Source organism: Centrocercus urophasianus, unplaced genomic scaffold (genome assembly GCF_019232065.1).
Source record: "Centrocercus urophasianus isolate 14NV4802_14NV808 unplaced genomic scaffold, USGS_Curo_1.0 seq_11, whole genome shotgun sequence".
Classification (NCBI taxonomy): domain Eukaryota; kingdom Metazoa; phylum Chordata; class Aves; order Galliformes; family Phasianidae; genus Centrocercus; species Centrocercus urophasianus.
Genome location: NW_024884253.1, coordinates 83,450,424 through 83,478,010, shown reverse-complemented (window position 1 = coordinate 83,478,010; position 27,587 = coordinate 83,450,424). Strand labels below are relative to the sequence as shown.

General features: G+C 40.4%; 1 protein-coding gene and 1 long non-coding RNA gene across 7 annotated transcripts in view; one reads left to right on the top strand and one right to left on the bottom strand.

The window, feature by feature from the left end:
• Positions 1-27,587, bottom strand: part of LOC122155032 — a 103,359-nt gene that overhangs the window by 24,979 nt on the left and 50,793 nt on the right. Inside the window, exon 3 of one of the 2 annotated variants that reach the window (XR_006167096.1) lies at positions 5,920-6,559. The exons of the other annotated variant lie outside the window; for it this stretch is intronic. This is a non-coding gene — a long non-coding RNA (uncharacterized LOC122155032). Of the gene's footprint in view, positions 1-5,919; positions 6,560-27,587 lie in introns of those variants that run through there. 2 annotated transcript variants of the gene reach the window in all.
• Positions 11,644-27,587, top strand: part of CAP2 (cyclase associated actin cytoskeleton regulatory protein 2) — a 64,232-nt gene continuing 48,288 nt past the window's right edge. The window contains exons 1-4 of one of the 5 annotated variants that reach the window (XM_042808707.1): positions 17,802-17,911; positions 22,586-22,737; positions 22,897-23,021; positions 26,509-26,609. In XM_042808707.1, coding sequence (XP_042664641.1) covers positions 22,898-23,021; positions 26,509-26,609 — 225 coding nt within the window. In that variant the 5' untranslated portion in view covers positions 17,802-17,911; positions 22,586-22,737; position 22,897. Of the gene's footprint in view, positions 11,714-12,225; positions 12,321-17,801; positions 17,912-22,585; positions 22,738-22,896; positions 23,022-26,508; positions 26,610-27,587 lie in introns of those variants that run through there. The other 4 variants (XM_042808706.1, XM_042808709.1, XM_042808710.1 and 1 more) reach the window with 4 other exon arrangements.

Sequence of the window (27,587 nt, the reverse complement as noted above, 5' to 3'; positions counted from 1 at the left end):
TAGTGATCCAGAAGGACTCATAATTTGATCTTGAATACTTAATAGGTAAAAATAATTGTTACAGGTAAGAGTCAACTTCTAAAATACTAAGAAAAAGCATTTATCATGGTATATATTAGCCAATTAATACTTTTCCAAGACATAATTCTTGCCCTAAAGAGGTAACAACTTCATCTAGAAGTAAAGGAAAGTGAGAGAAACTATGCTACCAGAGAGATCTAATACAATAAAATCTTCAATTTGCAGTCTTATCAATATTAATGTGTATTTATCTCACAAAAAGAAGTCTGAAGAGGTTGGAGAGAATGTCCAAATTTCATTTTCAGACAAAATCAAAGTCAAAGCAAAAACCCAAAGCTATTCTCAACAGCAAAAAAATAAAAATAAAAATAAAAATAAAAATAAAAATAAAAATAAAAATAAATCTATGGTTGTATTTAAAGTAACGAGTTATGACATGTCCAGATTCTGTAGCCAAAAAAAAATGTCACCAAAATAAATATCCATGGCAAAAACTCTTTGGTACAGGACACAGTCAGGTAGTAATTGTGGTAGCAAATGAGGTTGTTTTAAACCGTTGGAAGATCATTCTCCAGTGTATCAAATAAGACTATTCCTCTTTCAGCTTCCAGGGAACAAAAGGATAAGAACCATAAAAATTGGGAGTGAGATTTGTACAGCACCAAGACCTAGGAATAAATCTAGGAAATCTGAATTAAAACTGTAAAAATTTGGAGATAATGTAGAGGGAGCCACAGGATGTATTTTAAGCATTTTCAACGCAAGGTTTACTTCCACTTTACTGAAATCAGTCTTATTTAGTATGAAACTCCATTCAACACACAGATCACACATATTTTGTGCCCAAAACAACAAAAAGCAGCAACTTGGCCAAGTTTCCTAACCCATCTGTGGATAAGACCACAAAGCATTACTTTATGGAGAAAAGCAGTTGACTTGGCAAGTCTACATGTGGCATGTTGACCTTTTTTTTCTTCCAGAAAAGATCACCATGGAGCTGGGTTCCTGAACTTCCCAGGGTTTCTGCTGCTCTAAAGTTAGAAGCCTTTCAGACTATAGTATCATGACAGCCTAAAGAAACACGAATTAATAAGTCACTTTCTTAGTTCCTACAAAACCTTTTTAGGAGCTCAGGAGCAATAAGGAGTGGTATCAGTCCAGTTCTTGGTGATCAACAGCTGTGACCATTGCTGAAAGCCTCAGCACGTAAGAACAGCTGCACTTAAGTGAAAGGCTAAAGGGTTCTGTGTGTCTGGGAGGAGGTCTGATTGTCTCTTGTCCGCTCCAACAAAACCCAAGATTGTGGCTTACAATGCTGTCATGCTGGCTCTCTTGTTACATTAATGCAGTTGAAAGTATTTTTAGTGGAATATAAACACACTATACAGCTCAGACTGCAGGAAGCAAGTTCTAAGCTATGACAGATTATAATAGACCGATTTGCTAAACAAGCACATAGAAATCCTTGAGCTCCACTGCCACTTAAAGCAATGGAACAACAAAGTGAAACAGGTTTAACCCTGATACTAGGTTAAAACTCAAACAACGTGTGCAAAGCCTTTCATTTTTTCAGGGTGTGGATTCACACACGGGATGGTCAAACCAGTTTCTGAAGAGACAAAAACTCGCAGTGATGATTCTAAACAATCAGAGAAAAACTCAGATATAAAGTTGCAGATACTATAAATCATGCTATCATTATTAGTTTCAAAGGAGCAAATGTTGGTACATCGTTGAACTTTGCGATCATTATTTCAGACTAAATGATGTTGCTTTTTTTTTAAAGTGTATTTATTTTATTTATTTTAGATATTGTTCTATGTAGCTCTCTGGTTCCATGTTTCCAGGTTGCATCAGAAAAAAAAAGTCATACATAAGGCAGAAGCAACTTCATGAAAGGACTCCCTTGCTGAAATTAAGATATTTTAGATTAAAAAAAAGTAAACGAGAAAAAGGAATATTTCTATATTATTGACCAGATATTTTAATGGCACACTGCAATTCAGTATCATAGAGTCATAGAATCCTTAGAGTTGGAAGGGACCTTTAAAGGCCATCTAGTCCAACTCCCCTGCAATAAGCAGGGACATGCACAGCTTTATCAGGTTGCCCAGGACCTGATCCAGCCATGCCATGAAAGCCTCCAAAGATGGGGCTTCCACCCACATCTCTGGGCAATCTGTTCCAGTGCCTCAGCACCCTCGCTGTAAAATACTTCTCCTTATGTCTAACCTAAATCTACCCTCTCTAAGCTTGAAACCATTTCCCCTCGTTCTATCACCACAAACCCTGCTCAGAGTCTGCCCCCTCCTTTTCTGTAGCTCCCCTTTAGATATCAAGGCCATTCTCAGGTCACCTTGGAGCCTTCTTTTCTCCAAGCTGAACAGCTCCAGCTCTCTCAACCTGTCCTCATAGCAGAGGTGTTGCAGCCCTTGGATCACTTTTGTTGCCCTCCTCTGGATACATTCCAACAGCTCCATGTCTCTCCTGTACTGAAGACTCCACATCAGAACACAGTACTACTCCAGGTGAGGCTTCACCAACGCAGAGTAGAGGAGTGGGATCACCTGCCTTGACCTGCTGGCCATGCTTCTTTTAATGCAACCCAGGGTATGGTTGGCTTTCTGAGCTACAAGGGCACACAGCTGGCTCATGTCCAGCTTCTCATTCACCAGTACCTTCAGGTCCATTATGGCAGGACTGTGCTCAATCCTTTCATCCTCCAGATTGCATTGGTAGTGGATGTTCCTTTGTTCACGTTCAAGACCATGCACTTGGATTTGTTGGATCTCATCAGGTTCACCTGGGCCTACTGCTCAAGCCTGTTTGAGTCCCTCTGGATGTCGTTCCATGACTCTGGTGTGCAGACTGCACCCCATGTCTTGGTATCAACCACAAACCTGCTGAATGTGCACTTGACCCCACTGTCAGTGTGACTGATGAAGGTATTAATAGCAATATGCATAACAACAATAACTATTATAGCTACTGATATTGGAATTCCTCAGACAAAACAGATCACTTCTGTAAATACATGGTAACATAGTCTTACTACTCTACTGGCGCATTTGTTCTTATCATCCTACATGTGATCACATCTCTCCAGCCAGTCTGAAATTCGTGTGTACTGTGTAAGGGGAGCCACAGGCACATTCCTAACAAACATCCAAAGATTTTTAAAATTGAAAAAAGAAAGAAAAGAAAAAAAAAAAAAAAGTGAGAATGTGATTGCTTTTCAACCAAATATAAAAACCAGGCAGAACCCAGTGCTGCTGTGTGGAAACTGAGTAATAATGCCCTGTGCAGGTGGAGCATGAAGGTGAAATCCACAGGCAATGAATGAGGTTGCAAGGCATGATGCACACATACACACCCACACAGCATCTGCTACTGCTACTGCAGTCAGTAGACTCCGTATCTGGAGGAGGTGAACAACATTCTTCAGAGGTGAGCTGACTCAGCTGCACAAAGGCTTCAGGAGGTTTGCACTGACATTTTTGCTAATTATTCGTTGAATTACAGCTATCTCCAATTAAATAAAAGTAGCAGCTTGGTTGACTTCAGCTGGTACAGGAGTAGACCCATAAGAACTGCCACCTGCTCTTTCCAGTCAATGGGTAAACTTGCATTGACTTCAATCATCCTGTAACAAATAGACCTTTAAGCGCGGGGCTCTCCCGTAAACAAAACCGGACTAAAACCAGCAGGTGTTTTGCTCAGAAAGGTTCTTGTATGAACTTCCAATGTCTAGAAACAGCTCCAAGATAAATAAAAATGAATCAGCACTGGTGATCTTCTATTTAGGGAAATACGTTCTTGTAAGAGACCTGAACAGCTCTGGGGATCTGACCTCTCATTCATTTCTCTCTTCCTCGAAAATATACACGAAGATAATTCTTCTAATGCTCATACTTGTTAGCACCCAGCCAACAGTCAGATATCTGGCATGGTGACTGTGAATCTAAGTTTTGTTTGTATCCTTTACAAAACCAATATTTGTATTTCAGAAAACGAAGAAATTGAAATGGTAGTGATTAAAGTCCTAGAACTGACATCCAACAGGAGAGTGACAAGTTAAATTACTAATGAAAGAAAGCAAATAATAGGCCCTTCAGGTCTGTTTTTATTAACCTAATGACCAATGACCACACAAAACATACCACCTTTGGGCTGAGGACATGTACCACAATAAAAACGAGGACAACCAATGAAGAAATCAATCTTGAACAAACTCCATGTATGGAGCATCAGGTTCTCCACCAAATTTGTTTGATAACATTGAAAACCAAAAAGATGTACGGAAGACCTGCTATGAAAGAACACTGAAGATTCCTAGGAAAACTACACTACAGAATTATTTCTTTTATTATTATTATTATTATCACATTAATGCTGGTGATGAATTACTGATGTGGATAGATGACTCAGAAAGAAGGGACTATTTGGGTTGCTCACCAGAACAGGTGATGGACATCAGCCTGATATTCCAAGAATGTTAATGTAGGAATCATCTTCTCTTTTGTTTCTCCAGAAGATTTCTCTCTGTTTCTCTAATGTATTTTGTTTTCCTTTTGTTAACTGCTATACAGAAGAACTTGCAGCAGTTCATTCCCTGCAATGCCCGAGGTCCCCCAGTATAGCCCATAATTTTGCTTCTGACTAAGGTACGTACACAGTAGCCAGACAAAACCCTTGCACAAGCTGACAATTTGGCTATTTATTACAGGCTGAATGAAGCTGGTGGCTGGAAGAGGCTGACATTTCTGAATTGGTCAGCTCAGATACAAGCAACAATCTTTCATATGCTGTGGGACTGATATGCACTTTTAATACTGGTTTGACTTTGCAAGGCATACATTCTTCGAGTATGCAACTGTTTTGATTATTTCCTTTTAATGCTTTACAAGTACCTCAAGACTCACCGCTTTGAAACAACACTTTGTAAGAGGTGCAGTACCTGAATCTATCTTATATACAGAAAATTAATTGGAGTTGCTTATAACAAATGTGTAAATCCAATGAAAGAACTTAAAAGTGTTTGTGGACCACAAATTCACTATGAAGATACTTCTGGAGTATTTCCTTTCCATCTAAAACATTTATATTTTAACCAGGTAAGATACATAGAATTTTGGATTAGACTGCATGTTATTTACTGTTGAATTTACATTGTATTCTAAGCAGTTCTGTTTTCCTTCAAAACTTACATACATTGCCAGACAAATTATCTGACATCTAAATATCAAATTGTCACCACGCTTCTCCCATGCTCCTTTTTTATACTCTGTGATAAGTCAGAGCCAGATCTTTGCACATTAGTGGAAATCTGCATAGAACCAACAGTTTTGTTTCAGAGACACTGATATAACTGAACCAGAATCCAACCAGATGTACTTACTTACACCAACACTTTATTTATTTTTAACTCTCATGGCCTAATTCATAAATCAGCTTTGCAGTGTTGTGTTCCTTTTTTTTTTTCCTCTATGAAGTTACAAGAGTGGCACATTTGATGGGGGATTAAAGGCGATCCCCAAGATGAATTATTCAGCAGAGCAAACAATATTCTCTAAAGAAAATGATAGCTTCTAGAAATATGGTACAGTAGGTACAGAGCCCATGTAAATACAGGAAAGCAGGAAAATGAGCATTAAATAAATGACTTGCTTTGAAACAAAATGTTTTCTTCTAGTACTGGTCTATATTCATTCAAGCTAAACATTAAGGTGAAAATTTAGGGTGAAAGCTCATCAGCCACTGGCAAAACATGCACTGATTTGAGGAGGAATAGGATTTCACCCCACCAGAGCAAAATATTTGTAATTCTTTCCAAACCATTTTAGCCATCAAACAAATACTTTTTTTTTTTTTTTTTTTTTTTAACTTTTGTTTGCTCCTCTTCCTTTTTTGGGAAAAAATAACAAAAAATAAAAGGTAGAGTGGAAGACAATGTGCCTACAGGAAGATCATCTGGCGAAAAAGGCAGAATCATTTTCTGGCTTTGTGTTTGTTCTTCTGTTTTCATAGAAAGACTCAATACACAGATGATGGTAATTCAGAAAGCAAGGGAAAAAAGCAAGCCATTATGCAAAGTATCTCAGCTAAGGCCTATAAAAGGAAAACCACGTTTTCACTTACCAGAAGAAACCCCTCTACCTCAGCTGAATGAGAAAAGTATGCGTTGATAGGGATATATAATGGGGCTGGTCTCAGAAAGCTCTCAGAGTACAGAAAAAACGTTTTCATTTGCCATGGAGATGAAAAGTAGGGTAAATGATTCTGCGTGGCTCTGTGCTGCTGTACTTGATCAGCTCTTCATATCTAATCTAGGCAGTCATCATTTGTAAAATAGTCATTTAGGCCAACAAAACTACATACTAATGTAAACAATGTACTGTACCTAGGGATCCATACCAGCAGTCTCATTTTGCAGCAGGATGTAAAATTGAGATATCCTCAGTCTTGAAGTCCGTAGCTGAGAGAGAGATTGAAGGAGCAGAAGAAAATTCACACCGCTGTCACCCTCGGCATTCCAGTGCTGTATGAAAAAGCACAAATCACCTCAGCACCTTTCCAGATTATTCAAAGATTTCAGATGCTGACATTCAAAACTTTTCCACTCATTTCTTTACTAGGGTTAGCAAGAGTGCTCACAGAAGACTAATGTCAAAAGCTAAATGGTTACTTACAGGACAAGCCCAATCACAGTGACTATGGCAAGGCAAAGGACGTTATTCTCTGCCTGAATTAACTGCTCTAATGGAGACTGAGTGCCTATCTTGCTTTCCCTCGCTTCATAGAATCACAGAATCATAGAGTGGTTTGGGTTGGAAGGGACATTTAAGATCATCTACTTCCAGCCCCCTGCTAGACCAGGTTGCTCACAGCCCCATCCAGCCTGGCCTTGAATGCTTCCAGGGGGAGCATCAACAGCCTTTGTGGGCAACCTGTTTCTGTGTCTCACTGCCCTCACAATAAAGAATTTGTTCCTAAAATCTAATCTAAATCTACTGCTTCCAGTTTAAAAACAGAACCATAGAACAGTTTGGGTTGGAAAGGACTTCTCACTCTTCCATGGCAGAGGAGCTTGGAGGTGGACAAAACCAGCTAGGAATGCTGTTTGCAGAAAGGGGTAGCAAAAGTCACCTAGCACCAAATTTACTACAGGTAATTTCAGATAAAGAACATAAATCTCTTATTCACAGCTCTGAAAAAGGGCATAGCCTAGTTAAGAGCTTGAAACAACACTAAATATGTGTCTGCTAGAATACTTTGGCTACCTACTCATGTGGCTATATTTCCTATGAAGTGTACTGTCTGTAACAATTAAATAAACAAGTTATCAATTCATATGATTTTACCATAAATTTTGCACAGCTTGGTGTTTTCCTTAAGCTGCCTTTTCCTAGAATCTAGTAATTTAACACAATGAAGACAAAGAAAAATTAAGCTTCTAATCCAGGGTTGTACAGAAAACCTTGAATCCATGACTTGGTTATTCCCTCTAATCTCAGAAAAAGCAACATCAAGAACCTAAAATACACTCAAAAACTCATATTTTTTTCCCATGTCTGGATTTTTAAGTACTTCTACTGCTCTGTCTGGGCTTTCTCATACAAGAGCATCAATCTCAGGGAATCATTAGTAAGTCATCCCAGGACAAAGTTTAGAGCTGGCCTATGCTTTCTATCTCCAGGGTGAGAAAAAAAACATGATTGTAATCTGGAACTCCTGAGGATGTTGGGACACTTTGAACGAGCCAAAGCAGTTGGGAAAAACTAGCACTGACCAATGAATGAGACTTTGTCATTCCTTTTGACTGTCCCATCCACAGCTTTCACACGCAACAAAAGCATAGTTGAAGATGACAGAACACTACAGTCACACACTTGGAAATTTTGCTTTCCTTCTTCTGATTCTCTGTTCAAGCATCCTCACTAAAAGTATTCCTTGCAAATTTCTGCCTGTAATTTAAATCATGAAACTTCACTTGAAATCTGTATCAAAATTGGTATCAAAATCTGTATCAAAACAGGATTTTTAGCAGTGCAACAGCCTGTATCTCATGATAATAAATAGATAGGGCAATTTAAATAATTAGCAGAACTGAAGCTCAAGCTTATGGTATTCTCTGAGTAGCTTTCCCAATAGAACAGCACCACAGAAAGGAATTAAAACACCAAACTATCATTAGTGAAAGTAGTCACAAAAATTAGTATTTGTGAGATCAAGACATTTTCCCTCCGGATTCAGCAAAGCCCTTATGCATATACTGAATTATAAACAAGTGAGCAATTCCATCCCTAAGTGACAAGCTGCTTGAATACAACTGGAATGCCTAAGTGCTCTGCTGCATGAAGATGCCATTACTCACATACTTAATGACATATTAAGCACGTGCTTTTTATTTAACTTTTCATGTTTCCATGCCTAAAGAGAAGCATCCGACTTATCAGTGCACAGTTATGAGAGTCCACACTCCCAGAATCAAAGAGAGAATTGCAGAGAAGAGACGACAAGCAGTGCAGTGACGACTTATCAGCCAAATATTATTTGATCTCCCTTAATCTTATTTTATAGGCAACCAGATTGGATGTTGCCATATTCAGCCTTATTTCACACTAGTCTGAAAAAGGAGAGATAGTCCACTTGTTTGGCAGAATCTTCTTTTTTTTATCCGTGTGTCTTGGCACTGCATCTGTGTGAGATGCCCACAGAGCTTTCTTTACTGATTCATTTAGCTTACTGTGAACGTTTTTGCAAATTCTGAAGACTAAACAATAGATTTGGTAAGCAAAGGGCATCCTAACAAATGCACTCATGTGTAGACCTAATAAGTCACACTACCAAGACTTCCATAAGATATTCCATTTTGTTTCCACCTCAATATATATTTACTCAAGCTCCACATAACTTCAGCCATGAACTGGAATTGCAAGACTTTTTTTTTCTTCCAGCATGAATGCATGGTATCTACATTTTAAAGACTTTTAGAAGACTTCAGAAGCCTTTTGAGAAGATTTTTAAACCTTTTGGTTCTGCAGTTGTTGATTCTTTCTGTACTAAAAAAAGTATACAAACAAAAATCTCTCTAACTTTTAATGTTGCGATTTCTGGCATCAATTTATTTTCTGCCCATAAACCAACAAATGAATGCATTGTTAGACTGAGGAAAAAAAAAAAAAACCTCAGCTTCAAAATCTGATCTTCCAGGCTTTCCTCACTCAGTGTTTCACTTGATGTCAATGCCAAACAGTTTCAAAACACATTTTTATTGCAGTCCAAGCCTTTTCTTTTTTCCCTGGATGCGTTAGAACAATAGTATGTCATCTACTCAATATTTTGCAAAGTCCAAAATTTGCATCTCTCTCATTCTTTCCTTCCCTGTAGGGGGCTGTTCCTAGGCTTGAGTTAACTGTGAAATTCTTTATAGAACTGCCTTTTAAGATTGTCTTCATTTATGTAGAAACCAAAATGGGCAAGATTTTCTCCTCTAATAGCATGTTTTCAGGCAGGAGCTACATCTTACATCTCTACTTGCCACTGGGTTTCCTCTTTATTATGAGGTCACTTTACAATTACAGAAGCTCTTGTTTCTCCCTTCTAGCTAAATTTATCACTTCTTGTGTCCTCCTTACCTTAGTCTTAGCCTTTGATGTCTGCCAACGTCCTCCTGGGGAGGTGAAAAGAGCAAAAGAGCTTGACTGTTCTGTGTAGCTCCTATGCTTAAAGAATGCACTAGAAGTCAAGAGGGAAGATGTGTTACAGGGAAAAAGGATGCACAAGTTATCTGCCAGCCTGGCAGCCTGTAAACTGTTCCACGTAAAGAAAATGCCCAACTGTTTTCCCCTCCTTTTCACATGCCTGTGATGTCAAAGAGAGATGCGGTGTGCTTGATTGTGCTCTTACAGTAAGAGCTTGCAAAATGTTTTGTAAGTTAATGGCATCACATTTTCCTCAAATTAAATTGACATTGAAGAAATTGGAGGGCATTTGGCATCCCAAAATTTCCATTTATCCCACTGACACTGCAAAGGTACTGGAATGTTTTTTCTCTCTGTAGTACGGTATATGGATCCGGAGCTTTCATTTAGTTATTCCACAGTTGGTTAAACTTTTTGTGCTTCATTTCCACAAGATCTTCTAAGCTTCTTTCTTGCTTCTCTCAAGCGCTGCCTGTGTCCTGAGCATTTTTGCAACCAGGTGCTCAGTTTCATACTATGTTTTTCCTACTTGGAAGGTTTGCCAAGACTCATATTTAAGAACAGCTGTTCTGTTGATTTCATCTGTGTGCTTTTTCTTTCTTTTAAATACACCAAGAAGTTGTTCCTTCATTGTCTACAGGAAGCTGCAGCTCTGACTTCTTGCAACTTCTGATGATAGCACTGTCCACAGCAGCGTTTTGATCCTAGGCTGATCCTTGCAGTCAGCTTGCTTTTGCTTATTGCTGTTTCCACATCTCATTTCTGTACAGTCACTAAGGTCTGCTGTAGCTATGGCATCTTTTTTATGATACAGTTTTCCACAGCCCCCACTTAAGAACTGCATAATTGAGACCAGTATTTCCATCTTACATTTTACAGTGTTGTCAAATGCTCAGACGTCAAACACAAAGTCTTCTAAAATAAACTATGTATTTTACAGACAAAATTGCCACCAGTTTTTGCACAGCCACAAGGCTGACCTGGAAAAATGTTTGCAATCATTTATTTTTTTTTATGACTGACTAATGACTCCTGTTTCATTTCAGAGCAAACTGTTTCATTAAAGGCTATGAACTCGTGCTCTTCCCCCAAGACTTCCGTGCAGAAAGTCAGCTCAGCAATACCTAGAGGAGAAGCAGATTTCAGGTGAGTGATCACACACCTTTGGGACCACAGCGCTGAGCACCGCACAACTGCAGAACCCATGTGGTCACAGGCGGTAGAGACTAGCGTGAAGCCCGCAGAGCCCGACGCGCAAGGCCCAGGCACGTGGGTTTGCCTACAGGGAGAGGACGTGCTGTATGGCAGCCACGCCAGCGCAGACACAGCCGTCGCAGCGCTCAGGCTGCTGCAATTGACTCCGCTTCGCAGAAAGCAGCAGACTGCCCGCAGCACGCCTTTGGCTCTACCCGCACACACTTCCCACACCGTCCCGCTCCCCTTTCCCAGCGCACGGCGCTCCCGCTCGCCCAAGCCGTGCTCGGCAGGCAAGCGGGGCCGGCACACCTGTGGCCACGGCTGCCCCTGCCCTGCGTGCCCCTGCCCTCGCAGCCCGGCCGCTGCCCGCTCCTCCGCGATGCCGCACGGCTGCCATTTCCTCTCCGGCACCGCGCTGCCGTCACCGCTAAGAGACACCTCAGCCTTTCCCTCTTCTTCCATTTTCACACTCCACCCACTTTTTGCTTTCTTTCTCCGTCTCTGTCACCGTCTCTCTCTCTTTCTGGACTTGTCTTTATTTGGCACTCCCGGAAGCCGACGGGCATTTCTCTCCCTGCCTGCTCGGGCAGCTGATGTGACTGACTGACACCGGCTCCCGCTGAGCAGGAGGAGGAGAAGAAGGAGGAGGAGGGAGAGCGACGGCGAGGAGAGGCGAGGCGAGGGAGGGGGGGAGCGAGTGGCCGGCCACGGATTGTCATTGCAGAGAGAAGGAGGAAAAAAAAAAAAAAAAAAAAAAAAAAAAAAAGGGGCTGCGCGGGTCATCAAAACAGGTAATTCAAGAGCAGACAGCGCCGGGAGGGGCGGGATGCGGGGAGCAGCCGGAGCGGCCCGACCTCCCCCCGGCCGGCTGCCTGGGGCGGGCCCGGGGCTGCGGGTGCGCCGCCGAGCCGGAGCGGAGGGGCCCGGCAGGGGCTGGGCCGCAGCGGACATCTTGCGGGGGGATGAGGGCACGGCCGGGGACGCGCGGCTCGGGGATGGGCGCCGAGAGCATCTGGGTCGCGGCTCGGCTGCCGGCTCGGGTCGGCCCGTCAGCCGCCACCTGCGCTGCACAGCCTTGCGCTGCCCTGTCGTGAGGAGGTAGCCGGAGGGAGAGAAAAAGTCCCGAAAAACGGCAAGAGGGTGACGGTGCCGCTCCGGGGTCGGACTCGGAGCCCTCGAGCAGCACGAGTCCGGGGGGTGGAGGTGGTTGTCCCGCAGCCCCCGGCCCGACCACTGTCGGGTCTTGGAATGACCCCTGCTTGTTCACGCAGACCTGGCAGCGCACCCGGCCCCTCTCTCCATCAGCGCGAGGTGATCTCATTTTGTGCGAGGCAGCTGGAAGGCTCGCTGCTTAGCCGGGCTCCAAAATGTTGGTTGAGCCGGAGGTGTGCGTTGGAGGTGAGCGGAGATCCAGGTGTTGAGCAGCCCCCGGGTAAAGCTGTGAGCAAAGAGCTGGGTTAAACGGGATCTCGGCGAGAGAGAGCTAAAGAAAAACGTAACATCTGTATAAATGCGTGTATGTATGAGGGATTCCACAGATCCTGAAGGATGTTGTGGGGGAGCAGGAGGAAGACAGAAATCAAGAATTGTGAAGCTGAGATGCTGCGGTTTGCAGTAACTTGACAACTGAAAGGAGCACTCCCCCAGAGCCTCAGCACAAAGCACAAAGCTTGCCATGACCCCAGCTGGAAATGTAAATCTGTCCTTTGCTTTGAGGGCTGCTGTTGAGCTGTACCTTATCAACAGTGAGGCTTTTAATCAGTTAAAATGCTGACTTCTTAGTGAGTAGGGGCAATCTTAAAAACAAAGTCTATCTGGAGAAAAAAAAAACCATCAAGTCCATACCTGTCTTTATGTGTATTACCTAGGCATGGTTGTCATTGAATGATAGAAAATGTTTTCAGAAAATAAAATAAAATCCTGCATGGAATTAGGATTTTGCAATAGTAAAATAATTTAAGGGAGTCAAGTTTGCAGGAGGCAGAGTGGGATCAATACTTCATTTTTTAATTACTTTTTTTCTAAATCTGACAGATGTGGCAATGGCTCCATTGTTCTGTGAAACTGCGGTCAGAAAAATAGGACTATTTTAGAAATGGAACTTTAAACATGATTTAAAATAGGAAAAGTGTTAGATGGAATGAGTTGAAACTAATACTGTACTCCCAAAGCTGGCCTATTATAGCATTACTAACAGTTGGACGTCCAAGTTTATGCAAACTGTCTCCTACCATTTCCTTTTAATTAGCTCTTATGCAAACAATTAAAAACTCTGTTCTGATTCTATGTGTTTTCAAAAGAGGGGTTTCTTGACAATGAGAGAATCTATATTGAGCAGGTCTGCCCAAGAACAAAAAGCAATACACCTACTGTAGCAAAGCCATTTACGCTGAGCAACGTGACATTTTAGGTCTTGGGCATAACAAAAATGTCAGTCTTCAGAATGTTCTGATGATTCCTTTGTTTCTTTCCCCTCAAGTGAATGATGCTCAGATGTGGAAGGTGGACAGGCAGAACTCCAAATGTCATGAATAAAATATGTTTTCTCAATTAAATAAAAATGAAGAGAATATGCATTATTTACTATTACTGTAGAGCAGTTGTATGACATGTTTTCATTATTCTTTGTCACCTATGGCACTCAGTGCAGAGGAAAAAAGGTGGTGATTCTTGATGTATCATGAGAAGACATGGCAAAATATGTATGATCTTGTCAAGGATGCTAAGATTCCATTTATTAACAAAACCCCTTCTCATTAGAATTTCTAGTCCCAGTATATTAACTATTTTAGCCATTTAAAATACGAAAGTCAGCCTGAACTAGAAATAAAACCATAGAATTAAAATTCCCACAGAAAAAAAAAATCATGGGAATTGGAATTAGCAGGGATTAGAAAAAGAAGTATAATGCAGAAAGGAGAACTGGATGCAGAACAATTGTGTTCAGCTCACAGTCTTGACATTGACTTGCAACATTACCTGGAGCAAGTCACAGGGCCTTTCCATGTTGCAATCTGTAGCTTGTCAGAGACGATAACATTCTGAGAGGTTTGAACTCCAGAGAGAAAAATGGTGGGCAACCAAGTATCTTAAAAAATATTCTTGGTGATCCTTCATGTTTTTAAATGATGTGCGCAATGGTAGGAAACTCAGTAGTTGCAGTTTTGCCTAGTACATCATCTGACACGGGGAAAGAGAATATTCTTTGTCATATTCATTGGTCAAAAACAAAACCAAAAAAATGCCTCCAATAAATCAGGTATAAATTAGTTCAGTTATTCAGGCAGCTATTTTATTATGATAGAATCACAGAGTCCTTAGAGTTGGAAGGGACCTCTGAAGGCCAGCTGGTCCAAGTCCCCTTCAGTGAACAGGGACATCCACTGCAGGATCACGTTGCCCAGGGGCCAGATCATATAAAATGGTATTTTTTTTTTTGCTTGATTAAGCACTTTCAATATAGAGAAATAATTTGAATTGTCTTCTCTAAAATTTTAGGTGCATCTTTTGCAATAGGAGGAATGCTTGCCATCAGTATAATTTTTTCTGAGATATACAGTCAGCTCCAGCTGCTCTCATATTTTAAAAAAATTAGTGCTATTGACAGATGTGTTTTACTGACTCACAAATAAATGCTTTGAACTCAAAAGGCTCAGCTATTTTTGGAGAATGTCACTCTTAGAACTATGCCAGAATATCAACACCTCTGCTAAGCAGTGAACACTGAGATGACAAAAGCACACGAGTGCAGCTGCACCTATGGCAGGGATTCTGCTGATTCAGCTTTGTACAGCAAGAGCATGAGGGTTTTTTTGTTGTTTTGCTTTTTAACTTCTGTAACTTTTGTCACCATGATAGCATGACTTAATGGCGTATGTAACACCTTAGTCTGTATACTGAGTACTTTGGTCTTTGTTTCTCCTGCAGAGGTTTGGATATGCTGTGTCAAACCTCAGGGTGTTTTTGTTACCAAAAAAGGTCCCACTGAGGCTACTTTCCTGAATATATTAAAGGAGAATGCTGTGTCTGACCCACGTGTTGCAAAGGAGGAAAAAAAACCCTAAACTTAGAGATTAGAGAAATTGCTTTTAAAATCCAAAGCAGCAGTAGTGCTATTCTGGGAATCAAAGGCTTTATGTGGTGTATATTAAAAAAACAGGTAAATGGTCGAGTTCCTAATGGAATAATGTCTTATTTTTCCAAGAAGACATGCTCAGATCCTGTCCATTACAGCTATGTTTTCTATTATTTTAAATACTCTATTAGTTGCTTCCTGGAAGGAATGCAAGGAACGATTTACATTTCCATGTGTGTCATTGTTTAGACAAAAGTGATAGTTGAGTAATTCACCTAAAAGCTCTGGGTCCTCTGAAGTACTGGGAAGGCTACTCTTATAAACATCTAAGATGAATCCAATTGCATCTTTCTGGGCTGAAACAGAGGAGGAATAAGAAGCTGAACATCTCAGATCTTGTACATGAGCAAGGTTACATGGATTAGCATTATAACTCAGGATCTCTAAGGATTTAGTAGATTACAGCAGGAAATAGAAAGGTCTTTTTCAGTAGAGGTGCCCATTTCATCCTGAATCAGAAATGAAGGTACAGTGCACTTCTAGGATTTCTAGTAGCACTGCAGAATCAGTGGTCTGGATTTTACGATGGGAGGTAGGCCAAGGTGTAGAGTTCTTGTGATCAGTGAAGATCAAACAATGAAGCCACAATCGTTGTGGAGTGAAGGGAGTAGAAGGATGGCAAAGTGTGCTTCAGCCTTCCTGGCTTCTCCATGCTGAAAGAAGGGTCAGTGGTTGTAGGCTGAGCAGGGAGCACCAGGAGCCTGAGAGCATCAGACAGAGTGCTGAGATGGTAACTGTGGCAGGACATTCTGGGGAGAGAGCTAGAGAAGCTGACTTGACTGAAATTAACCCCAATTACTCTGACATCTGATGGATGTCCACCAATACTTCTACTTGTAGTATTCTTTGTTACTCACAGTTGCTGTTGTTTCACTTAATGTGATTGATTGCATCGGAGTGACTTCCTTTGCACAGCCAGAGGAATGCTTCTTCTGACTTCTGAATTAAAAATGAGATATGTTCAAGCAATGGATGCATTCCAGAGTTGACTTGGCATGCCTGCTCTTGCAGGTTGAAATGAGAAATAGCTGCACGAGTGGAAGGGATTTCCATCAGTGTGAATGGTGGAGAAAGCCTCTGATAATCAGGAAATTCAAGCTTTTGCTCAGTATGGATATGCAAGCAAAGTAAGATGTGGTGGTGTTCTGGAAGGCCAACCTCCCAGCAAACAATATTGTTACTAACCCTGGTACTGAGGAACTCAACAGTCTCATCTTTTCTGAGAAAAATAATTGCATAGTTTGTATTTTTAGAGTTTGAAACTCTATCTGTTTGGTGTTAACTTTCTCCATTTGCTTTTCTGTCACATGCCAGAAGTAGTGAAACACAATGTAGGGTTTTGTGCTTTGTGGAGTTTACTACCCTTTTGAGCAGTACAAATTCAATTTGGTTGGAATCATAGCATAAATAATCTTACTGTTCAGTTATTACTAACTGAACTAAAGCCCTTTAATAAAATCAATGCCTGCATGTAGTGTTTTCTCAGAGCAGCAAGGCAGTCTGCTTACATACAGTAATTGGACTTGTGACAGGTAATTAAATGGCTTGTAAGGCCTTTAGGATGCTTGATTACATGAAAATCACTATGCTGATACATAGCAAATGAAGTGGATAAGAACACTATGTATCAGTTGATTGAAGAGACACTAAAGCTCTTACACTTCATTGGATGGAAAGAAGAAAATGAAAACAAGACAAAGGACTATGAGCAGCAGTAACATTAAAAAAAGGAGCATAGAAAGGAGAATGTACTTGGAAACTGGGTTGCCTTGGTTATTTTAAGTCAATCATGCTTACACAAGCTGTCAAGTCTTGACTGCTTCAGTAGATCATTAAATAATGAACTTGTTCTTTGTGATCACAAAATTGGTAAGACAGCCAGAATTATTCAGCAAGGGGTGGGAACTCTTCACAAAACTTACATATAATTAGAAATGAACTGATAATCCAGGAAGCACTAAGCTCATACAGGAATACATGACATATTTTATAACTTGAACACGGGAAGTACCATACAAACGTGCAGAAGTACTTCTTTGTGGTAACAACAGTCAGCAGTCTTTGGGATACCTATCAAAACAGAGATGGCTTTACAAAGCCAGTCTGTAATATTTTTAAGATAGTGGAATACAGAGATGCCTCAATTCCTTTCCTGCCTGCTTATTTTTATCAGCAGGGAGTCAGCACTGGGAGTGAAGGAAGCAGGGCAAGAGCTGGTGTACAAGCAGCAAAGTATGTTTTGTGGTACCAGTGCTATAAAGCCAGACAAAGGAAAAATGTAGGTTAAACTGAAGAGGTACAACACGAACTTGTCTTTTCTTCTTCTGCACCTTGCCAGTTCTACACCTTTTCTGCTAATAAAAAGTAACCCTTTAAAAACAGTCAGTATGCCAAATACAGACGTCTACAGGCAAGATTATTTTGGTAGCACACTTTTGTGCGCAGCAACACAGGTCTCATTTCTAGTATACAAACACACACATAGAGCTAAACAAAAAGCAGAAGTCACCCATTTTTGTCTGCTATAAAATTTGGCCATATTCACACACACACAAAAAAGAAGGTTGTTACAATTCTAAGTACATTTAAATATACAAGAGTACATCTTTTACTTGGATAAAATAAAATTTTCCTATACTTAGAAGAGCATGGCTTCCAAAAGAACTCATAGGAGACACAGAGACAAAACAAGACTAAAAGGTCATCAAAAGCTCTAATTTGACCCCTTGATCATTCTCACATAGGCCTTTTCCAAGAGGTCCTCTGCTTTAATCCGACTTGACATCACTTTGACAAGCCTCTGTTTGCATTCCTCCCATACAGCTAATTGGAAACAAAGCACAAACCATACAAGGTAATGTTTCTGTCTACCAACACATTTTCTTCCAACCAATACATGCTTGCTCTGTGATCTCCACCCAAAAGCTTTTATGGTAATAAACCAGATAGCTTCAGCAGCACCTCACTCACCATTCATCTGGTAACAGCCTGCTTCTCAGTTCTACTTGGGAATGAGCAGCCCTTGAGACCCCCAAACCAAGAGGTTTTCATCATTTGGACTAAAATGGGGTGGAGCAAGAATTTGGATCTGATGCCAAAGACAGCAAAAAGGCTGCATGCTCTACACAGTCTGGAGTTGGTACATAGAGCTGAATGGCAGTGCAGGAAAGCTAGCCAGTTATGGCTCAAGCTGACTGTGTATAAAGTGTCGTAGGATGCTTTTGTAATTTGAAGGCACACTCAGAAGCATGTATGCATTTCCCCTCCTTTGATATACACTGTACAGAAGAACTTTTTGAGGAGACCACGCTTTCAATCTATAAGGCATTTGTGACTAGCTGTAAGACAGTACTAGTTGGCAGTGTGAGGATTTGCATATTTTGTTTATCACATATCTCAGTAGCAGTTTTTTAAAGACTATGAGAGGAGACACATGTAAAGGCTGCAATACTTTCAAGAATAAAACTGTGTTTTTCCAAGCAGTGTAGCAATGTTAGATGCAATGAAAATAACGGATTCTTGCCTGTCATAGGTAACTGCCCTTTTTTTAGCATAGAGAAGGAAAGCAAAATCTAACCTGTAGCATCTCAGATGATGAAAATGAATCAGACCCAGTCAGTGTCACAGATGTGGGAGGAGTGGTACGAAGGAAAAAAAAAAACAAGCACAAAACAAATAAATGAAAAAAAAACCCTTTTTTTTTCTTCTAAATTAAAAGAGCACTAGGAATTAAAGCAAGCCATGGAATCTCCTGATGATATTTGTCAGAATATCATACATGACAGGGTAGCACCATTCCTACATTCAACCTGCTATTTTTATGTGCCTGACAAATCAACTCTTTTGTTTATTTTTACCCCTTATGCTGCTACACTGTTCCTCCCTGTGGGCTTGTTACAGCTTGTATCTTCTTGAGACAGAACAATATGGTCCTCTGTCAGAAGTCACATGCAATGATAGCAAGCATAGTACCTGTGTGTTTTGGCTTACGGTTTGACTGCTGTTTGGGATGAACACATCAGGGAATTTTAGCGTACAGACAAGTTTCTTCCACTGATAGTAGATAAATGGTGCTTTGAGACAGGTGTCAAATTGGGGAGTAGAGCAGTGCTGTTCTGTGTACAAGAACAGATCTGCTTTTTGGTCTTCAGTGTGTCCTTCTTCGCTTCTTTAAGTGAAGAAAGGATTGATAGTTGCATTGCCATATGCCATTAGCACCCCACAGAAGATACCACTGACAGGAAACAGTGCAGCTCTATGAATCCTCTGTGCTTTTTGTGCACTAGAGCAATGCCAACATTTAAACAATTTGTTCCTAGCTCTTCGCTGACTGTGTGTTCAATGAAGAACATTCTGCTTCTCCACCCAGAAAACTGGATCCAGGATTACACTGGACCTGAAGTATTATTGGTTTTAACTCCTTCTAGGTAATCAGCATCAAACCTGAGAAAGGTGTATGAATAACCACATCAAGAACAAAGCTTTAATTAAAATTCCAGTGAGAACAAGATAGAGAATCTGGCTTGATGTAAAATCTAGCTTCATGGCAGTAGGGGCATCCCGCAGATGTATTTACATCCTCTTTATAAGATGCAAAGATTTTATTTGGCACTGTAAGTAGACCGGTCTCATTTTTATTTATAATTTTTAGCCCTGGTACTGCATTGCACAGACTGCTCCACAGAGTCAAGCTCTGCTTTGTGCTCTGAGCTCTTTTGAGCTCTGGGTTTGCGGCATCAGTTTGACCTTCCAGAGTGCAGTATGGACTGTTAACTAATCAGATGGACTCTAAATACAGGTCAAGAAAATGATGAAGGTTGTCATAATATGAGTCAAATATGTGAATCCCTAAATACAGGCAAAGTTGCCAATGTTTAGACTGAAAACAGATCGAGAGAGTTGTGCTGTTGGCCAGTGGAGTCTTTACTTCAGAACAGTAACTCTAGTTCAGTCTTGTTTGTATGAAACCTAGCTAACTGACAGGAAAGCAAATGTATATATCAGGTTATTGTAAGTACAGCTGATGTAGAGTTTTACACACTAACGGCCAAAGGATACTTGCACATTGTTCATAAAGGACAAGGTACCTGAATAAATACTTATGTGCACGCATGTACATGAGTATAGATACAAATACCATGTAATCATGCCTTGAATCTATAAGTAGGCAGATGGAAAGTGGAATTCAACATAAACATGATGACTGAGCAGTTTTTGAGAGTAACATTTCTTCTAAAAACAGCAAAAAAACTGGCAGCATTGAAGCTGTGGTCAAAATGGTTCTGACTTCTGTCTAAAGAAATTGGAACAATATGTTATTTTCACACACAGGGTGGTGAGGCACTGGAACAGGTTGCCCAAGGAGGCTGTGGATGCCTCATCCCAGGGAACATTCAAGGCCAGGCTGGATGTGGCTCTGGGCAGCCTGGTCTGCTGGTTGGTGACCCTGCACAGAGCAGGGGGTTGGAAGTGGATGAGCACTGTGGTCCTTTTCAACCCATTCTGTGATTCTGTAATTGTCCCACTGTTGATATCTGACTTTAGAACAACAGTGTAGTCTTGCAGCTTTTTGGCACTGGATAAAACTGTGAAGAATATCGTGAACAAAAGACTGTTGCTATTGGAAGGTATTGCATAGAAATGTCCACAGGGTCACTGGGTTATTCCATAGAGCTTCTGACTCCATAAACCATTTTTTTAGCATCTTACAGGGGCCGATTTCTTGGGTAGAGCATTACAAGTCTGATCTATTGCTGTTTGTTTGGAAGATTCCTCCAAGTGTGTGTAGTCACATCAGAACCGAATCCTTCAACAAGCAAAATCAGGCTAAAGAGACAAAAAGGAGCCACTCTTCCAAAGAAATTTTGTACTTTTCATCAGTGGAAATTTTGGAGCAGATGGAAACAAATATAGTTATGTATCAGACCATGTCTTCAAGTAAAGACAAACAGGAAATACACTGAAATATACTTTAAAATGCTGATGAGAAGAACTGACTGTTAGTATGCTTCAGTTAGATCAGCCAGACTTTAAACTGCTCTAGAAGATAACTTTTAAAATAAGCACATTTTGAAGCTTTGAGCTGGTAGAGTAGAATGTGAAAAGAATGTGCCCTTAATACCTTTGAGGAATGAGTGCTTTGTTTTAAGAAAAAGCTCAATATTTTCAGAAAAAATTTGCACATTTCAGAAGCTTTCCTGGCACCTTCATATTACTCCTGCCAAGATAGTTGTAACCTTACAAATGTGAAGGTTTTTTTGGTTTTGTTTTGGAGAATTCATTATTTTTCAAACAGAACAGGGTACATTTTAAATACATGCAGAAGAGACCCCCTGCTCCCCCCTGAATTTTGGACAGTGCTTATATGCACGTTGATTCATGTTGTCCTCTTTTGGGGGTTTGCTTTTTTATTTAATGTAAATAGGGAAAAAGAAAGGAAAAAGACAACGCATGATCTCCAGACAGAACTTTCTCATGAGAATGGTTCTCCCAAGACTTCTGCGTTGTAAAATCTTCTGTTTCACTCTTAGGTCAAACACAAATCTCCTCACATTTATAGGGCAAAGCCTGAAAGCCCCACCTTGTTTGACAGCATGACTCAACATGAGAGCTCTGCATGTGCTCCCACCATCCTCATAGCTTCTCTCACGCTTAAATTTTCAATATAAAAATGATTATAAAGATTACAAATACTGATTTTTAAATCAGAAGCCTTTCTTTTCATATTACTCTCCTTTTAATAAAAGAATTTACACTTTCTCCCCAGGGCGAGGGAACACTGAAGCAGCATTATTTTATTTGTTTTGCTCACTAGAAAAATATTGCATAGGGTAGGGGATATAAGCCGTCGTGTGGGGGCTCTGCTTGAGCTCATGTGGACCACGTTTTCATCGAGAGCCATAGATCACCACCGGCTCCCTTACTGTATGTCACTCAGAATAAAACACCCACAACCTTAAGTTAAGACCATTTGTTATATTAAACTATGGGAGATTTAAACATAGCTTTCTCTTTACTTACGTAACTTTCTTAGTCTGTAGCGTATAGAGCACAGTGTTCCCTGAGACATTGGCTAGCATTCAGAAATGTCAATGCCTACACTTCCCCACATGTAAGAAAACAGACAATCACTTCATGGAGAAATGAAATGATGTGCAAATTGCTCAAAGTGTAGCCTGATTTCTATTTCATTTTACATCAAATCACTGTTGCAGCACTGTGCAAGTAGGCTCCTGGTTTTTTCTTTCCAAATGTTAATCAGTGCTTGATTTGAAAAGCTTGGGATGCACTGATTGACATCAGGTGCATTCATAAGAAAAAGAAAAATAATTAAGAGATGGGAAATCACACCAGAAGAACAACCAAAATTGCCTCTTCACGATAGTCACTCAGTAAAGTGGTTGAGCCTTACTACAAAGTCTAGAAGACCCAGGCAGATTTCAGCGAGTATTTTTAGAAATGTCAGGAGGTAGACTCTTAAAGGCTGGCTTTTAATCAAGTTTTAATCAAATCTGTATTTTTGCCCCAGGAACTGACTGATGCAAATCACTGCCGGCATACGTTTCTACCAAACACATTTATAAAGATTTCACAAACTGTCCAAGTACAGACTGCCCAACACCAGCAGTAGTTTGTGTCCTTTTACAAGGAAAACCGAAGGCTGAGCACTGATCAACATAAGTAAGTTCTCATTTGTCAGCTGCTTCACTGCAGCCGGAAGGACAATAGTACAAAAAGGAGCTTTTACCATAAATGTTGATAAAGCCATGAGTAGAACACGAGGTAAAGAATGGGCTTTCTCAAAGGGGTCTAATGCTCTTTCCTGAATGACTTTTTTAGAATGGCAGAGAATCATGGCTTGATGGAGAGATTGGAGAAAGCAGTGACTCGACTTGAATCATTATTTTCAGATTCCCAGAGATCTGGTGGAATGGAGTGTGATGCGATGAACGGTGTCAATGGAAGTAAGTTTCTTTTTTTGAAGTATCACTTCTTTCTGTTATTAGAAATCTAGCTTGTAAGAAGAGCGTGTGTTGTCTTCTAAGCATGATTACAAACATACACGGCCTAGAAAATTCCATATTAATCATACCTCTTAAATATGTGGTCCATATTTCAAGTTTTATTGCTCTCTCGATTTTAGCATTTATATTGTTGTAGATAACTCACCACATAACATCTCCTTGAGCCCAGTTAGCAGAAGAAATGAGACGTCTCAGAAATGCACAGCATCAATACTGCTAAAGATGTCAGCAGTATAAACACCGAGTCTATTTTCCAGCTCTCTGAATTTCATGCTGTGCGCCATGATTTAATCGATTACCATCCTTAATCAAATATGAGTTTGTTCATAAGCGCTTGCTCACTCAGATCTGCCACACATCCTTGGCCTTACTTTTATTACTCTTGAGCTCTCCTTTCTCAAGTGGATCTCCAAAGCACTAACTGGAGATACATGAAAAAAACACCTGTCCTCATTTATCTACCTCATACTGCCAAATCATTTTTTCCACCCCTTAATTTTTTTTGTTGTTCTTGCAGTCTATAGGATAAATAACCTTATAAAAGTGGTAGTACTGATGTTGGTTTAATAGAAGTACCTCTTTCCTTTCTCAGGAGCTTTAATTTAGCTTTTTTAAACCCAGAATCCCTGCATATGTCCCTGTCTAATCTTCACATCAGTTGCTTTGCACATTCCTTAGCCCTTCCCCACCTTCTTCCTGGGAGAGCACATCCTGTCATGGACTTGGTATACAGAATGCTGCAGAAAAAGTAGGAAGTTGCAGGCAGCTCCCTTATTGACAGAAGCAAGTTACTGTGTGATGTCAGCTGCTTTGTTGTAACTGTATGCCAGCCCTTATCCAACAACACATGTGGCTACACATGCTATAGGCCTAAATGCCAGCAGTTGCTGTGGAGCAGCTGATTGAAAGCAATGTTTCTGTGGCAGGAAGGGAGCATCTTCCAGGCTTCCAGAGCAGGGGACTTAGCTGGTCAGAGTGAGCTTCAGTAGTAAAATGTGTACAGTGGGGAAAAAATCCAGAGAGCTTGTAAGCCTTAGCAAAGTAATGGAGAAATATGAACCATGCACAAGTAAATTGATTGCTACTAAGAAGTCTACATTTTTCAAAAACATTGGCTTTGATCCTACAATGAATCAATTTGGGTGAGTCTCTACTAACACAAAGCTTAGAACTGCAGAACCAGGGCTGCTTTTACAAAGGGGGTCAATTCACCCCCAAGAAAATCAGCATATCCTTAGCCTACCCTACAAATCGAAGAAAGATGAAGAGCCTCACCCCTCCTCCCCCCCAGGGAAGCAGAGCCTTAAAAACCCTCAGCAGGTCCTCAGAAGAAACTGACTGACAAGTGTTGTGTGAGTGAGATTGTAAACCACACCTGCTGGGAGAAGCAGCAGCAAGAAACTGATAAGAGCAGCACCATGGGGAGCTGCCCAGGCTGAGCTGGCTCACATTGAGACTCAGGAATCAGCTTTTGCTGATGCAGTCAGGACAGACTGCATCCGTTTTTCACTTGGAACAACTGATGTACAAACAGTGCCACAAACATAATTCTGTATGCTCTTGTTACTTTGCAGAGGCTCCCGTAAGTCTCCACAACAACTGCAGAGCTGACAGTCTTACAGTGCTCTTTTTCTACTTTAAAACAGATACTCTGCCCAAGAATGTGACATTTCTGAAGTCCCTAGTGGAAATGGAGATACATTGCTTTCTTCTTCTACACCCTCTTCCCCTAAATGACCATTCCATAATTAGAATTATCCCAAAAAAATAAGCTTGAGTTTTTTAATTTAGTTTTTTTTAAAAAAAAAAACAACAAAATAGTGGGGAACATGAGAGGAATGTAGTGTGCTTTTCCTTTTTTCCTAAATGGCACTACAACAATGGGATTGCAAACAAATCATTCAATTGCTCTGCACAACTCACAGCACACTCTAGTAAATGCTCCTGGGAGTTAGCTGTATTGAATAGTAAAAAATAGCAGTCGCTTTCTAGTTCTGCATAGCACAAATGCCATTTGGTGAACTGCTATTTCAAAGTGTGCTCTAAAGTAAAAGGTTACAATGATTCTCTTGGAGACGCGCACAGATTTCAACAAAGAACATAAATAGGCTTTGGAAAGCATCTCTACAACTAAAACCTTTTGTTGCCTGGGTCATTTGAGGGGTTTACACACAAGCACTGAATATGGAAGAAAGCCCAGAAATTCCTCAGAATTAAAGGTGAGTGACATCAAGAGAACAAAAGAAGCCTTGAAATCCCGCCTAGTTGTCTAACTACATTTTTATTTTGCACAGGCCATTGCAAATTCCCATTACCAAAGCCCTTCTTTTTTCTGTTGAGGAGCCAGATGACTCTTAGGAATTAAAGAGGGCTTTCAAGATTATGAATTTGGATGCAGTAGGTTAAAGCACTCTCTCTGAAAAAAGCCCGGTACCTCTTCAGAGCAATCTCCAGGCTTTTTTATGCAGGCAGAGAGGCTGGAAAGAATTTTCACCATGTTCTCTCAGATGCTACAAATGCCATAAATTCACGTATGCGTTGCTCATGCTGGACTTAACAAAAGTTCTGATGCACCCACAAGACAGGAGGATGTGCTAGAGAGGAAGGAGAGGGCTGGAAAACGCTGAAGGAAAGAGTTCTTTTTCCTTCTTAAAGGATATCACACAAAGTGATTTAGAAAGCCAGTTATGTAAGAAGCTGAGTCCCACCTGTTCTTCCGATTGTCCATCAGATAACAGCTCCTTATACTATATAAAGCACAATAGTTCTGTTTTTCTGGCAGAATATATACCACGTAAATAGTCCGAGGGATGTGTCATCTAGAAGATTTGTTTGAGCCTTCTTTCTCCAGTGCCTGTTTTGTACGGTCACACAACAAAATAAGGAGATTGCAATGTCTAAACTGACTGTCAGTAAATTCTAAATGCTGGAAATTTAATTACTTGTTATTAATGGCCACCAAACAATACAGAAATCTTCAGGAATGGGTGGATAGTATAAAAACAGTTGTTCAGGACAGTGCAGATTCTTTTTAGGGAGTAATATTTGTTTTTTGTACAGTAATAGAATTTTGTTAAGACAACCATCCTTGTTGCACCATTATGCTTTTGAAAGGCTGAGAGATGTTTACTTTAGCACCTGTTATTTTAATACAAAAGAGGCATCCCACAGTATGCAAAGTAAAATCTCTTTGTGCTCCTTGACAAGTTTTACCAGGAGCAGTATTTTTCCTTTTTAGAAACTAGAAAAAATAAGAATAATGCATCCTTTTTCACTGATTTCACAAATCAATGAATACAGCAGAAATTAAGTTATTTCTTTGCTATTTCCCCATTTCTTTATTATTTCCCCTCCATGTGCTACACAGGGAAGTCCTATACAAGTTTACTTTATGGACCCATTATAATGGAATGCTCTTCTTCTGTAGGCATAGCTCCATACGTGGAGGCCTTTGATAGGCTGCTGAATGGAAGTGTTGCTGAGTTTCTCAGGTACAGCAAGATTCTTGAAGGCGATGTGAAGACACATGTGAGTATTACTCAAATTTTCTGCCCATACTATAAACGTACACATTTTGGAAGCTGTGTGATCAGCTTTGATGGCTGAGTAAAGGAGAATTTTAATGGCAGTTCTCTGAATTATTTGTTCTTGATAATACTGGCATAACACACTGGGGGCATTTGGTTGGGGAAGGGCTTTTGCATTCATGAGAAGAGACTTTTCTATAACACCCAAAATCAAACACCATAATACACAAAACCTCTAAATATTCTCAGGTGCAAGCAAGTTGAATTGTCCTGTTGGCTGCTAAGCACTTTGCAGGACAGGAACAAACATAATTAAGAACAAGTGTCAGCAACTGAGAAACAACAGGAAGAAAGGTGGATCAGAGCAGTGGCACCAGCTCATGGACGTGTCTGCTAAGCATCTACATCATCATACCACTTAATGTAGCTTTGACTCTCTTCTTTTACTCGTATCTCTTCCATTTGGAACAACATAGAAAACTAAAAGATGGGTCCATCAGACATCAAAGTGTCTCTTTCTTACCATGTATATCATAGCAAGAAAGTGAAATGGTATTTTCATGATGAAACCAGTTTGTAACTTTGTGATCAGAGTTTGTTTGTTTCATTACTTTTTTTTTTAAATACTGTCTTCTCTAAATTTGTTAGTGATAGAATGAAAGAAATGGGCTCATTTTACTGCGGTTCACAACAGCTTATCTATACGTGTCTTGCCAAGAAATCACACGCAGAAGAGATACAGTCACTTTGAGCCTGGTCTGGAGGAGCATGAAGCTACTGACTTTATCTAGTAGATCCACGCAAGCAGGCCTTTCTCCACATGTGTTAATCGTTCCCCAATTCCTTGCAGCTGCTGCTCCACATAAAAAAACCCCTGTAGCCAGAAAAGCATGTAGTTCTACAGGAAACTGGGATTGAAAGGACATAATAAATACTTTGCAAGGCAGCCAAAGTAACAGTCTGTTCGCAGAGCAAGAGC